At 31.5% G+C, this 15274-nt stretch overlaps 3 protein-coding genes across 3 annotated transcripts; all 3 read right to left on the reverse strand.

The window, feature by feature from the left end:
• Positions 1-30: 30 nt before the first annotated feature.
• Positions 31-6176, reverse strand: LOC145304393 (uncharacterized). The gene is made up of 11 exons (XM_080146274.1): positions 6031-6176; positions 5643-5695; positions 5278-5324; positions 4712-4785; positions 4106-4194; positions 3542-3614; positions 2882-3045; positions 2302-2415; positions 1932-2023; positions 1014-1158; positions 31-830 (listed from the first exon to the last, which is right to left on the reverse strand). Exons 2-11 carry the CDS (start codon positions 5668-5670, stop codon positions 358-360), a joined length of 1299 nt encoding a protein of 432 aa, XP_080002400.1. The 5' UTR covers positions 5671-5695; positions 6031-6176; the 3' UTR covers positions 31-357.
• Positions 6036-7862, reverse strand: LOC145335161 (transcription initiation factor TFIID subunit 10-like). Its single transcript, XM_080180893.1, has 4 exons — positions 7814-7862; positions 6954-7063; positions 6559-6624; positions 6036-6176 (listed from the first exon to the last, which is right to left on the reverse strand). The coding sequence occupies exons 1-4, from the start codon at positions 7860-7862 to the stop codon at positions 6036-6038; spliced, it is 366 nt and encodes a 121-aa protein (XP_080037019.1).
• A 9-nt stretch (positions 7863-7871) lies between these two features.
• LOC145304394 (uncharacterized) lies at positions 7872-11861 on the reverse strand. The gene is made up of 7 exons (XM_080146275.1): positions 11740-11861; positions 11136-11592; positions 10705-10802; positions 10344-10399; positions 9252-9369; positions 8889-8947; positions 7872-8416 (listed from the first exon to the last, which is right to left on the reverse strand). The coding sequence occupies exons 1-7, from the start codon at positions 11859-11861 to the stop codon at positions 8304-8306; spliced, it is 1023 nt and encodes a 340-aa protein (XP_080002401.1). The 3' UTR covers positions 7872-8303.
• Between the last annotated feature and the right edge of the window lie 3413 nt (positions 11862-15274).

The raw sequence follows: 15274 nt of genomic DNA on the forward strand, positions 1-15274 counted from the left end.
CACACACCTTTACGGATTCTACCAGAAACCTACCCCTCTCTTTTCACATTTTGTTAAAAAAAAGTACTTAGGTATATTATAAAATAAATATAAAGTGCAATGTTACCTAATAAAATATCAAAATACAGGTCACACAGTAATATTCATAAGTGCAAATATTCAATTTTAGCGAAAATCTTTAACAGTGCATTTTACAAAACTTTTTGTGTTGAAAAAGTAGCATTTTCAGGAGATGAATTGGAGCTTTCCCCACAAAGTTCCTATCGAGCACTAAATTCCACCCCTTTATTTTAAAATATGGGAGGGGAGCCTGAACCCGACCTCGCACTAAGGGGGAAACCACCAACGAATTTGTATTTACCAAAAATCATCTTCCTCATTATTGGATACATCTCCTTGAGAAATGCTTCGCGGGCTTTTCTCCTCGTCTACACAAGTTTTGGCGCCAAATTTCTCTGGGTCAGCTGATAACTTGGCGCCATTTTTGTTTGGCGCATTTTCCTCGTCGTCCGAGTCGACAAGGCCAAATAGTTTTTTGTTTGGGCTCATTTTAACATTAACCGCTGGGAGTAGTTCACTGTCGTCACTAAATGATTCATCATCAGCACTTTTTTCATCATTTTCTTTTGCATCACTTTTAGCATCAGTTTTAAGGTCACCTATTATTGGGTCAAGAGTAGCTTTTGCCGGAGCCATGTTATTGGCTCCTTTGAGATCAAGTGGGGGCAACGCTTTATGGAGGAAGGCCTGGGAACCTGAGGCCAGTTTACCCAGGACAGGTAAAGGATCCAGCAAAGATCTGGGTTTGCCAGCAAGCCCGGCAGGAGGCCCTATAAAATATTTTGAAATAAATAATAAGATCATCCTGATGATAGTGATAACGGCATATACTTACTATGCTTGCTTATTTCTTTACTCAGTCAAGACATGTAGACAAAGACTATATAATCAAAGAGTTCACTTTGTATAAATGGATGCTTTAAAGTCTTTTAAAAGAGAAAAATGTAAGTTACCTAAACTACTAAGAGATCCAGACGTTTCAGGTTTAGATAAGCCCATAGGAGCAAGGTTTGTCGGTTGATTGGTGGGCAATGGCGGATTAAGGCTAAGGCTGTCGGTCAGGCCGGATAGAAATTCTGCTTGCAACGGTTTGGAAATCTGAAAGTAATATTTGGGATATAATTGCAAATAATTAAAAAATATTTTTGGCAAGACTACCTAGTAAAAATTAAATTTTTTAAAATCCGCCAATATTATTATTCTTTCTTGTATAGGAATACAAATGCCGTGAAATAGAGGTATACTTTTAAACAATTGAAATCCTATAAAAAATGGCCAAGACACAAAGAGTCTCAATTAAACATACACACATACATACATGTAAACATAATACTATATCAGGCATACAAACTTACATATTTCTTATTATATCAAAAGAAAAGAAAGTTATTTTCCCATCGTATTATAAACAGCTTTCCGCGTATATAAATATATACAATTATAAGATTAAAGCCATTTTTAGCCCGGGCTAAAACAACTAGTTTTAATCTTATGATTGTACATTTTTATATTCGTAGAAAACTGGATACAATACGATACTATACATAATTTTTCAGCATAGCTGAGAACCGGTACTAATCAAGCGGACATTAATCGATTTCGAAGCGATACGGGAATAGTTATTTCTCATATCGTATTATAAACGGCTTTCCGCGGATATAGAATGTACAATTATAAGATTAAAACTAGTTTTTATAGCCCCGTGGTGCCGAAGGCACCGGCTAAAAAAACTGGTTTTAATCTTATGATTGTACACTTCTATATTCGTAGAAAACTGGATATAATACGATGCTAGACATAGTTTTTTCGTATGGATGAGAACCGGTTCCTATCCACCGGATTCGAATGAATACGAGAAAAATAATTCTTACCTTTCTGTTGGGAGAAGAGGTATTATTTTGGTTATTCTCCTCATTAGATGATAAAGAATTGTTTTCATCTACTGATTGATTGGATTCTGCGCCTATAAATAAGAAAACTTAGATAAGTTGGTAAAATTTGCAGTGTCCAAACTTTGTTACCAATAATTTTTATACACAATAGGGGTAATTTTGTTTATAATAATTGGGGGTGTATATGAAATATATTTATCCTCCATTGTCTTATCCCCTAAGATTCCTGTGTTTGATCAAACTGATCTTTATGTCTGTAAAATTCAGCCTTTGAAAGCATGAAATAATAAGAGGTATGAATAATCTGCCATTGTCTACTCCCACCCTGTAAAAATGTTGTATTGTATACCTAAATTAATGGGAGGTGCAGGACTCTTCTGGACAGGATAAAGTTCCCTGTTCTCAACATCATCATCCTTGTTATTTGTGGTTTTGGATAATAATGGCCTCGGAGTTGAATCACCTGGAAGAAATTTAGATTTCATGAAAACTAATGCCTTTTTGAAATAAAAAAAAAGATTAGATAGGTAACTGTCCACTCCAGTGTCCTTTCGTGTACAGACATACAAACCACATTGATCATCTAAAAAATTATTCTCAGATACTTGAACCTAAAAACCTGATTAAAAATGCCAAAATAATCGTCATTTCAATTAGACAGAAACAGAAATATTTTTCAACTTTGGCATATATGCATCCAAGTACTTAAGTATGCATAGAACTGCATAATATTATATTTTTAATGCTATTAGCCAAAGAAAAAAAAAATAAATTAAATATGGCCAAGATAACTAACATTTAACCTAAATACATGTTACTACTTATTTAAAAAAGAATAAAATACAGTAAAGTTTTAAAAAACTTAAAATCTCAGTTCCGTTTGTCTTCCATGCTTTAATCGCCATAACATAATTTATAGTTAAAAATACCTTCATCTTCCGAAGTTTCTGAGTCCCATCCGCTTGTTTTCTTTTCTCCGGAGAAATCAACCTCCTTATCGTAAACAAAGTCCGGATGATCTTTGTCAATGTTATTTTTCTTAAAGTTCAAATCCATGATGGCTTTGCGCCGTTTTAGCTCCTTGTCATTTAACCTTAAAAAATATTTACATTACTACAAGCTGCTACGCCCATAGCCTCAGGGCGTAATAAAGTATCCCCCCCCCCATATTTCCTTTAAGTTCAAATCCATGATGGCTTTGACTTTTATCATGAAATCTTCGCAATTATACCTCCAAGGACGTCCAATCTTTTTTTTCTCTTTTTTTTCGGGGGGGTATAAAATCTGTTTTTTTTTTTATCTAAAAGATATAAGGAAAAAACAGGGGAATAGTCCCTTTTGTAACATCGCCGTATAAGAGGAGATTCGTCGTATTTTTAAAATGGATTTTTATAAGTTTTTTTAGGTTAGGTTAGGCTAGAAATAGAAGAAAAGCTACTGTGAAAAATACGAAGAATCGCCCCATAAGGTGCGATGTTACGAAAGGGACTATACCCAAAAACAGCTAACAAATTCAATATCATCATTGGGGATGTACACCATTTTATCATCAACTGTCTTATCCCTTCAGATTCCTATTTAAAACGAACCTATTCAAATCTTCGTCAGGATTAAGAAGATATTCTTTGGAAACTATTTCAAGAGCAGTTGTTTTGTCATGACCTATAAAGAGAAATAAATAGATTTATTAAGATTATATGGACTGCTTTATTCTCCTACTATTAATAGCAGACATTTATGTATATGGATGAAATAACTGGCCTATCGTACGCGTTTTTAACAAATATGGCTGGATTATTCCTATACTATGTTCTTATTGGTCTCATTTAATGATTATGGGTGTATATCTAATGTATTCATTTAGAAATATTTGTAATGAAGAGCAGCTACTCTACAAATAGGGTATCCATTGTCCAAACGTCCTAATGTGGCCTAAAATTGATAATTTGTATTCCATCATGGCTAAGAAATCGTTTAATTCCAATTGGAAACAGACCAGAAAAAGTGATGAAAAAAATTTATGCCTATAAGATTTGGTTTAGAGGAATCTCTATAAAAAAAAATAAGCTGCCTATCATCAATAACATGCGGGAAATTCACGTTTCTCCAATAGTCTAACGGAAGGACGGATAAATTGTGTTAAGATAGCATACCTTTTATAACTTCTTGAATAAGCCGAATCATTTTCTCAATAGCAATAATATTTACACTGGATAACTGTTTCTTATGCCGAGCTTGTAATCTTAATAATATGAAAATATTTTAAAAACACCACAAATAAAATCCTGGGATAAGATAATGGACGATAAATTGATATCACCAATTATAATGAACAAAATTACCCCTTCTGTTAAATGGATGTATTGTTTAAAAAGATTGACCAATTCTCATTTAAAACCAACCAATTCAAATTTAAAACAAGTACGTACATGCCTAAAGATTTTTAGCCAAAAAAAGGAAAAGGTATTATAAAAAAACTTTTGGTTCCAGTGTAATTTACAGTCCAATGTCCCTTTCCTCCCTTACAAAATCAAGATTTATCATCAAAGTCTGAACAAAGTTTATCTTAGGTAAAACTATTTCAAATTTGTGTGCATTTATATTTTTAGACTTATAACAAAATACCAAGGTTATATCTTATTGATACAAGAAATCACATAAATGGTCGAACATCATTAGAGCTATTCCAACATTCCAATGGACGTAGAGACGTACCCTAATTGTAGAATAGCTTTGCTTAAAAATGATTGATTTCTTACCTCGATGCTAGAACGCTGCAATCAGAAGTAACACTTAGTTCTCTGATAGGCATGGATAACTTTTTATAATTGGACTAAAATATTACATTTTCAGAGATCTTATGTTTATATATTTATTTTTTTGTAAGTTAACAAGGATATGGATATAGAATACGTGGATATTGTGACGTAAATTTTTGCCGTCAATTTAATTTGCTAATATAGTCCTCCGTTATTGGTCAATACAATCCTCCATGGTCAGAGGAGGGGATGGAGATAAGTCATAAGGGGAGTATCGTTACATTATCTGGGAGAAAAAATTTAAGGTTTGCGAGAATCTCTTACAATATCCAATATCCACGTTTTCTATATCCATTTTAACAAGGATGACAGCATTCATAATACACGTAGTAAAGAGGGAGCATAACAGACAGACGGACATTTTGAGTTGAAGAGTATAGATATTAAGTGGTCATATTAATCTTTGAACTAAATTTTCGCGGTCTATCTTTAATAACAGCTGAGAAAAGCACACTTAAATGAATAATAATTCAGTTTTTATTTACATTTAAGATCTCTGAAATTGCCTGAGCTTTATACAATAGAATCAGGGTGGGAGGAGAGAAGAGGATACCTAAAACAAAACAAAAATATCATTATTAATATATAAAAATAACAGGATGTGCGTCAGTCTTGTGAAGCAAAAGATCTGGCTTACTGCTAGACCGATATGGTTCTCCTTTAAAGTGAAACCTCGCAATAGGTCCAGGAAAGATCTATAACTATTTTATGGACGAGAACATTCACCCCCCAAAAAGAAATCGCCCTTGCCAAAATGGCAAAAATACACACCTCCAAACGATTTTTTCTTTTACTTTTTCTTTTAAACTAAGACCGTAAATGCCCCTAGAAGCCTCTGGGAGCGTAGATTGTAGTAAATAAAGTAAATTACCTAATTTCTTAGGTTGTATGCCCTCCATGATGAGTGTTCGATTATATGGGTGCCTGAAAACAATAGATAGTTATGTTTTGCATGAAAGGTACCTACACAAAAATGTTATTTAAACCAACCAACGATGAAAATTCAATAAAAAAGTCCCCAAAGTTGTTTTAAAGCCAACTAATAAGAAAACGTTGTTAAAAAACTTTGGGGACTAGTGTAAAAAACAGCCCTATGTCCCCTACCTCCCTTATGGAACCCTAAGTTTTATTAACATTTTCTCTCATTCATTTGCTCAAAACTTTTAGTTCCAAACTAAAAGAGGCAAAGTTGAGGATGCACATTGCATAATCAATTTATCGTCCATTGTCTTATCCCAAAGATCCCTGAAGTTCTTTACCTGGTTTAATTAGTATAGTATGGAGGTTTCTTGACATTAACTCCTTGTTCCCCGAGGGCCATAGACAGATCTTCAGTGGTCATGGTGTATTTCTTATCTTTGCTATTCTTCTTCTGATCTTTACCTCCTCCCCTCATCTTACAGTGCTACAATATTATTATTATTATTTTTTTATATATAAAAATCTTGGGATGGTTTAATGCTATTTAATGTAGAGGAATTTCTCTTTCTATGCTGCGACTAGGGTTTAGAAGCAAAGCATCTAGATTTTATTAATTCAACAAAAGTTTTCAAATATCTACCTAAAACTGTAAAAAATTTAAATTAAAATCTTATTACACATTCAGTAAATATAAACTACGTAAAATCTGTACTTTAAACATAGATGGACAGACAGCAGTTAAAATCATGTTAAAAATAAACTTACGGACTTGTTGTTTATAGAGTTGCTACCTACGCTTTCTAAATTGTATCTAACTGTTGCAGAAATCATAATGATAAGTTTGAAATGGATAGGACAATTCTAACCTGAAGCGCATTGTAGGCAATATCGGCCACAAACTTTTGAGCAGCTACGGATATCAGTCGAGTTACCTTAAATAAAAAAGGAACCATTTGATTTTTTGTCGATAGAAAAACTATTTTATTAATGGATTCACAGGGGTATTTCAGAGAGGAGGAAAAAAAATTGGACTTTTCACCAGTATTTACTCAGGTACCCAAAGTTATATCATCTAATTGGTTATCTCAAACTCTTGGGTACTTTAATTTAGTTTTCATAGTTGGTTTTCAACTAAAAACTCTTTAACCTATAATTTAATCAACAGAAGGGGTAAATGTAATTAAAAAATTGATGATGAATATTAATTTATTGCCCTTTGCCTTATCCCTTGAGATCCCTGGCTACAAATATATAACCCTACCCTAGGGTCTTGGGGTGAGAGTCCCGATCTTGCAAGAATATTCTCCAATACTGGGTCTGGTATTACAGGGGTGTAGTCCTCTAGTCCTTCTACTAGTGATAGAGCTCCACCTATAATACATAGATAAATATATACTAAATAGATAGAATATTCTCTAGTACTGGATCTGGAATTACAGGGGTGTAGTCCTCTAGTCCTTCTACTAGTGATAGAGCTCCATCTAGGATAGATAGATAAATATATACTAAATAGATAGATAGATAGAATATTCTCTAATACTGGGTCTGGTATTACAGGGGTGTAGTTCTCTAGTCCTTCTACTAGTGATAGAGCTCCATCTAGGATAGATAGATAAATATATACTAAATAGATAAATAGATAGAATATTCTCTAATACTGGGTCTGGTATTACAGGGGTGTAGTTCTCTAGTCCTTCTACTAGTGATAGAGCTCCATCTAGGATAGATAGATAAATATATACTAAATAGAAAGATAGATAGAATATTCTCTAATACTGGGTCTGGTATTACAGGGGTGTAGTTTTCTAGTCCTTCCACTAGTGATAGAGCTCCACCTAGGATACATAGAAAAAGATACAAAAATAGATAGATAGACAGGGTTGGTAGGGTAGGGTCATCGTAAGGTCCACCTTGCTAGATAGACAGACGAAAGACAGACAGATGGATAGATATAGAAAGATAGATAGTCATAGAAAGATAGATTATGAGATAGATAGATATAGAAAGATAGATTATGAGATAGATAGATATAGAAATATAGATTATGAGATAGATCATAGATGGATAGATAGATATAGAAATATAGATTATGAGAAAGATTGATAGATAGAAGATACTGACCTGGCAAGGTTGGTAGGGTAGGGTCATCATAAGGTCCACCTTGAGCCATTTTAAAGCATTATTCTGTAATACAAAATATTTGAATAATAAGAAAATTTAAAATGCATAATTGTAAAAGAATAAGAATGAAAACATCCATAAAAGCAAAGCTCAAAAAATCAATATTGACAAACATAAATTGAAAACCAATTTAATATTCGACAATATCTAAAAGTCTGAACAAAACATTATTATAGAGATGTTTTACTGAAAACATGGTGCCTTATATTTCTAGGAACCATTAATCCCAAAAATCAGAAAGTTCATTGTTACGCCTTATAAATTGTTCAAAGTGGATAAGACAATTCATAATGTCTCTCAATTAACGACAAGAGCTTTCCATTATAGACGAAAGGTTGGACGTACCAATCCTAATTTTAGAAAGGCTTCGCTTTTAATTATGTTGTCACTTTTTACTCCAGCAAATTGATAATCACATTATCAAAAAGGTTTACATTTTCTTTCTTTTCTGCTTTTTCAATTCTTTTTTAGTTTTTTCATCAATCCTATTTTTTTTACCAAAGTTACTTCCTCTGTTAAAATTCTCGTCATACTCTTCGAAATCTGTTTTTATAAATAACTTTCTACTATTCTATATAAAAATAATCTCTTGTTTTAAGCAGGGATCTTAAGGGATAAGACAATGATGAAAATCAAAACTACCAAAACTACGGATAATAATATTAGTTGAAAAGTTGAGACATTACTAGTTTGAAACATCAAAAAATGTACCCAAAGTTTTTAAGTCTATAAATGATATAACGTGGTTATAAAACTTTGGGTACCGGTGAAATTTACAGTCAATTATCCCCGCCCTCCCTTGGCACAATTAAAGATGAATCAAACCTAATTTTAAAGTAGTAAGTTTTTTTTAAGTCTTAAGCCTGCTTGAGAATTCAATAACAACTGAACTTTTTAAGTTCTCCTCTACAGGGAAGCTTTCAATAGATCCCATGATGGTTTAGTCTATCTAATTTTTAAATGAAGTCTTTGGAAGGTTTTAGTCTATTTTGTAATTAAAATAGTAGATATTTTCCTTCATCATATTCATTCTCCTCTGAACTCAGTTGTTCTTGTTGTTCCAAATAATGTAAACTAAAAAAGAGCAGATTTCTCTTACAAAATTATTAGTTTTGAATCTTAAATAGTGAATTTGTTTGTAAGGGGATATATGATTTTCTCGGACGCTGATTAAGATAGAAAGCTGAAATTTTTGGTGAAGATTCCCAATTCCAATGGGCATCCAATACATAGCTTACTTAGTCCGACGGTCTGTCGATAAAGCTTTTACGGATATTAGATGATTTACTAGGCTGCTATTTTAGATAGACAGTGGGTTTTCTGTGAGTTTGTTAGTATTATATATGAATGTTATTTCCATTTTGTAAGAATTTGAAACCTTTTAAATATGTTAAGCTCTTCCAAAGTAATATTTGATGCACAGCTGTTCAAAAAGCTTCTGTCGTCTGTTGTACATATACGGCTAAGGGCAGGCTCTGCTTCCACAGGTCTTGTACCTAGAATAATATATATTTAGCCGGTATATTTAAGAAACAGGATGCATGTCTGTCTATGTATGTATGTTCTATACAGGGGTGTATATTCTACATGGGATCCCCTGCTCAGGGGGGGGGGGGGGGAATAAAAAATAAGTGGTTGGAGGGGAAAAAAATGTAAAAATTAAGAAAACTGAAAACATTTTTTCCATTTCCCCCCCCTCCTTGGTGAAAAAAAAACAAAAAAAATGTGTGGTAGGAGGGATAAAATAAATAAAATATAGAGTTCTTTAAATATTTTTCCATTTCCCCCCCTTCTTGGTGAGAAAAAACTAGGGGGAAAAAAAATAAAAAAAATTGTAGCAGGGGAAAAAAAATAAATCTTGTGCAGAATATACACCCTTGGTTCTATAATAAAGACAATGGGCGATAAATTGATACACATCCCCAATAATGATGAAGAAAATTACCACTTCTATGGATTTGTTGAAAAGTTTTAAATACTAGTTAAGAAACAGCCAATTTATATTGGTGTACCATGGACAGTCCAATGTCTTCTCTTCCTCACTAATTATAATGAAGTGACAGAGGTGGATTCTAAAAAACTTTTTGGTTCACTGCCTCACTAAAATTAGTGAAAAAAAAAACATCCAAAATCGCCTAAAAAAGCTACAAAAATTGAATAAAATCATAAAATGGTTATTAACTTAAGATTTTGTTTAATTTTTGTAGATTTTTAATGCGATTTTGGAGGATTTTTCACAAATTTTTTTAGCGAGCCTCACTAATTTTAGTGAGCTAAAAAGTTTTTTGAGAATCCACCTCAGGATGTTTGTCTGTTTGTCTATGACTGTATGTCCTGTAAAGTCTCCTAAACGACTGGACAATTTTTTACGAAGTGTTGTTTTTGAACAGGGCAGGTTTTTAAACTGTTCGGTTGGAGGAGCCAAACAGACAAACATCCAACTACTTTGGTATAAGTAAATTTTATTTACCTATTTGATTGCCTGATGGATGTTTATAGAGACCAGAACGATGTAGAAATGTGTATCTAATAAGAAAAAAAATTTCCTCCAAAAAATCCGGTTATATGAAGTAAAGAAAATCTATGAGTCTAAATGTACATTATAAATCTATATCTATTCATAATAAGGCAAACTCTTGTAGAGTGGACTTATCTCTGGTCTTTTAAGTTCTTAAAGAAACTAAAAGAAAGAAAGAAATCTGCAAACGACTAGAAACAAAATGTATTTTTTTCAAGTAATACCATAGACGATAAATTGCCTCTTATGGGGATATCAAAGTTCGATAAAAGTACACCAAGTATTTAAATATAAAAAAAAGTTATATACCAACCTTAAGTGATAAAAGTCTAAAGATTCTAGTAGAGATCCAGGGGTTTTGGATATGCTTTGCAGACTTACGTTCATTGTATGCATTAGGAACTTTATCTTCTAAATAAAATAAACATATTTTAGTGGATTTTTAGATATAATTTTGGAAGATTTCAAAATTATTATTTGACGATTTTCGGATGAAAGCTACTTTTTAACAACATTGCGTAACCCTTAGATTGTTAAAAAGAGAATTAGAAGGGATAAGAAAATAGACAATACATTTATATACGTCCCAAAAGATGATGAAAATTACCTAAAACCACCCAATCAAAATTAATAATTTTTGAGCCATGAATAAGAGGGAATGTTTATAAAACTTTGGTTACCAATGTAAATTACAGTCCAATGTTCCCTCCCTCCCTGAGTAGTTATCTATATTGTTTATCAAACCTGCTCAATATCTCTCCATTCTTCCCTGAAGACGTGAGGATTGTTTTGAATCAGTGGATACAATTCATATCTACTAAAGTACTGCCTTAAATTTTCCAACATAATTCTAATTGTTTGGTGATTTTTCACTATAATATCTGCATTTGCTACTATTATAGATTTCCAAGGCAAATCATTTCCACTACAGCTGACTAGCAAATCAACCAATTTCTTTTCAAATTCAGAAGCAGGTACTTTTAACACCTCTGGATAATTTTCTAATAATTCAATGATGTCAGAATTCTCAAGCAATTTTGATTTTCCATGATAACGTAATAAACTGGCAATTGATCCAATCGTTTCTGTTTTCAGCTGTAGGATTTCTGGTCTTGAGAGGGCAAGGTCGGAGATTTCATCCAAATTTCCAGGGAAAATTTTCAACAGACCTTCAAACTTCTCTTTGATTTCAGGATTTAATCTAAAATATAACGATAAACATAAGCCATGGATTTAAAGAGGTTAAGACAATAGCCGATACATCGCCAATGATGATATAATAAACAAAATTACACCTTCTTTAGGTTAAATAATTGATAAAGTCCCCTACGGCTCTAAATGCTATAACCTGTTAGAATTAGAAGTTATATTTCTTGATATTAAAACAAATGCCGCTGGTTGAAGTCTAAATTGAGTTGGCTTGGATATTCCTATCAACGCACCCAGCCGTATTACTCGCGATAAATTCATTTTTCTGAAATGTACATTTAATTTAATAGCGAAATTTTAATATTTTCTTGTTACTAAGGTTTTAAAGTGAATCATAAAATATAATATTATTAACTGTATCACCACTATGTTCTAGGAGACAATTGTTAGAAAAATAGCTTAAAACCAACAATTAATATGCATTACTGAGGTTCTCAAAATAGCATGCGCGCAAACCTAGCTACTTAACAAAAAGCCATTACGGAGATCTTTATAGCTTTGTGCATAAAAAAATAATACTTTACATTTAATTTATTTTATATTGAATAAAAATCTTATTATAATATTACAAAAATCTGCTTTAATTCATCAACTTTTACATTTTGTTTTGGCTTTGCCATATTTTCCGTCTGCCTCTGCCTATTTAATGCAGCCATGAACAGCTGATCACTTATTATGGGCCTATGGCTTGTAGTAAAATATTTAAATTGGATTTACTCTAATTTTCCTAAAAAAAACTTATTTTACTATAAGTCTGTAATGTCGTCTTTGTAACAAAAGCAAGGTTGCCGTACAAAATTATTTTCTTTGGTAACAAATATTTATTTCAAAATTGGTCGTTTGTTATTTTTTTTGTCTTTTTATTGCGTTTTAAAGGAGAATGCGATTCTCTGGATGACAATTGTAGACGGATGAATGGAAATTCTCGTAATTTGTTTACAGCTGCTATGAAACTTAGGTCTCTGAAATTTGCTTTAGGAATTGATAGATTTAAAGAGCAACAACAATTTAGAAAACTGCACCAATCGCAAGTGTAAGGTAAACAGTGCCAAATCCATTTTAAAATTTATAAGTAAAGCTTTCCTAGTATGAAGCACCAAAATCTTAACGGAACATAAAAATTAGATCTATGATATTCTTCTAGTTTAATTTACGCTTTTTTCATCTTTTTACAAAATATTAATTTTGTTTATATTTATTTGGGAAATTATATCATCAAAAAAAATGATAATCTTAGAAAAAACTGTATTTTAAAAACATAAAATACGGGAACGCTGAATTTAATTTGAAGAATGCCGCGTCCACACTTTTTGTTTGACACTGAGCGGACGCAATGAATATTTTCTTACTTCTTAAAGCTAGCTCTAAAAAATATAGCAAAATGAAAATTTGACATTGGAATTAGACAGCTTTTGGGATCATTTGCATTCATTTGTCAGTTCTATTAGAAGCTGATTTTTTTGCGAGAAAAATATGAAAAAATTCGTGTTAACTAGCCCCCTAGTAGGAAACCAGTTACGAATAGGAAACAGGTAAAAGTTAAAAACAAGGACTTTGCTCAAGAAGACAACACACACAACATAAGAAAAGTGAATTTATTATTTCAAGGAAGTGAAAAAAATCCATTTTTTTATCGTTACAAAACCCTTTTTATCATAAAAGTGATGTTTTAAGAAGTGAAATAAGATAAATTAGAAAATTATGGTGATATCTGAAATTTGAATATAATTTATTTTAATTGCGTTTTTTTTGACAGCCGGATATTTAATCTAAGTGCTAAAAATTCATTTCATTTTAAGGATGTTTTTAAATTTTTTTAAAAATTCTGTTCATTTTGTCACTTATTAAGTAAAAATTTAAAATTTTATTACTTAATAATATTTATTAGGTATTAAGTATGACTCATATTAAAAAAATGTTTTTTTTGTCATTGCACCGCTATCATCCAGGAATAAGAATACAGCCTGAAACCATCCAACTACTTTATATGAATGTATATATAATGTGAAACGTTTGGCCCTAAATTGGAGGATTATCGGTTCAGTGGTTAGTTAGATCTTAATGGAAAATCCTAATAAAACTTCAATATAACAGAATTATCTGAGTGAAAATTTATATTGAAATTGATAAGTAGAAATTCAAATTTATTAGTGTTTCGTTGTCCCTATGCTTCATGGGGTTTTAATGAATCAGAAATAAAGTTTGACAGATAGCTAGGTCATATTTTTATTATTATATTATGGTTAAACATATTATATATTCACCTATGACGTAATGTTTTTTTTTGTTGTAAATTTATTATTTCTGATTCAAACTAAAAAAACACTTATTTTTTGTATAAGTTTATTACCTAGTTGTACTTGAAAATTCGTATGTATTACTTACATTAGATTAATTAATTTTCTTTAAGTTAAAGAAGTAAGCTTTTTATTGATTTTTGTCCGTTAATAGTATTTATCTAAATCAGGGTTAACATAAAAAACAAGCTTAAAAAAAACAAAAAAAACCAAGGAGGTGATGGTTTTTTAAAAAAATATTTATATAAAGGCCTATCTTTCCAGTTATATCTTTTTATTATGTAAATGATACAGTAAATTAGTGTTAAAACCTAAATACCTGTTATAAAATTCTTTTAACAGTTTAAATCTTGTACTTTGGTGATTATATATAATAAACAATTTAGACAATTAAATACTTTTCTAAAGGCAAATAATTTTTCTAAAAGAAGTTTAAATGCATTCTTATACATTTTTTAGGTATTTAAGTTAAAACATTCAATAAGTTCCATAAAAATTCAACTTTATACTAAAGGGGGGGGGGGGTTTAATGCAACCATCTCGTAATCAATGTATAAATGGCACTTAGAATTCGAATTTCGATCTGAAATTTTGCATGAGTAATCCTTGGTAGGTCTATTTTCCCTAAATCGAACAAAAAGTTGAAAAAGTAACAGCTAACGGCTCAGCCGTTTAGCCGTTTTTTGGCTATTTTTAGGGCAAATCTGTCAAAAATTACGTAGAAATCAACATTTTAAAACATATTTTTGCTTTAAATCATGTGAAATGATACAAAAAATATTTTTTTAGATTTCTAGTACTAGCAACTACCGGCTAGAATCGTTTAAAAACTTTTTGGATCGGAAAAGAGCATTATGTGGAGAGAGGTTTCGTGATTTATTTCGATAGAAAAAAGCCAAAAAATTACTAAGCGGCTGAGCTGCCAGCCGTTAGCCGTTACTTTTCCAACTTTTTGTTCGATTTAGGGAAAATAGACCTACCAAGGATTTCTCATGCAACATTTTATATCGAAATTCGAATTCTAAGTGCCATTTATACATTGATTACGAGATGGTTGCATTAAACCCCCCCCCCCCCCCCCCCCTTAGAATACTATAACTTGGATATTATTAAAAAAACCAAAAAAAAACTGGTTTTTATAAAAAAAAACGGTTTAAACCAAAAAAAAAAAACTGTTTTTTTTTTTTTTTTAAAACCTGGTTTTTACCATCTCTGATCTAAATACTGAACCAATTGAATTCTCTATTGGAGCTAGGAAAGCAGCAATAATGCATCAATGACACTCGTATTTATTCTGTTTTATTACTTTTTATTTGAAAACTTAATTAGTCACAATTTAAAGTATAGTATTTTACATGTTTATTGCATAACTGTTTA

This window comes from Acartia tonsa, chromosome 13 (genome assembly GCF_053477335.1).
Source record: "Acartia tonsa isolate MP-2025a chromosome 13, ASM5347733v1, whole genome shotgun sequence".
NCBI lineage: Eukaryota > Metazoa > Arthropoda > Copepoda > Calanoida > Acartiidae > Acartia > Acartia tonsa.

Excerpts from the sequence above, each read along its gene's own strand:
- LOC145304394 (XM_080146275.1), bottom strand. The coding sequence starts at position 11,861 with ATGAATTTATCGCGAGTAATACGGCTGGGTGCGTTGATAGGAATATCC. Across the intron at positions 11,593-11,739 it reads ATAACTTCTAATTCTAACAG|ATTAAATCCTGAAATCAAAG; the intron begins GTTATAGCATTT and ends GTTATATTTTAG. Across the intron at positions 8,948-9,251 it reads GAGCTTAACATATTTAAAAG|TTTACATTATTTGGAACAAC; the intron begins GTTTCAAATTCT and ends GCTCTTTTTTAG.
- LOC145304393 (XM_080146274.1), bottom strand. The coding sequence starts at position 5,670 with ATGGAGGGCATACAACCTAAGAAATTAG. Across the intron at positions 2,416-2,881 it reads AGAAACTTCGGAAGATGAAG|GTGATTCAACTCCGAGGCCA; the intron begins GTATTTTTAACT and ends AATTTCTTCCAG. Across the intron at positions 1,159-1,931 it reads CCTCTTCTCCCAACAGAAAG|ATTTCCAAACCGTTGCAAGC; the intron begins GTAAGAATTATT and ends TATTACTTTCAG.
- LOC145335161 (XM_080180893.1), bottom strand. The coding sequence starts at position 7,862 with ATGGCTCAAGGTGGACCTTATGATGACCCTACCCTACCAACCTTGCCA. Across the intron at positions 7,064-7,813 it reads TACCCTACCAACCTTGCCAG|GTGGAGCTCTATCACTAGTA; the intron begins GTCAGTATCTTC and ends TATGTATTATAG. Across the intron at positions 6,177-6,558 it reads TTGCCTACAATGCGCTTCAG|CACTGTAAGATGAGGGGAGG; the intron begins GTTAGAATTGTC and ends ATAATATTGTAG.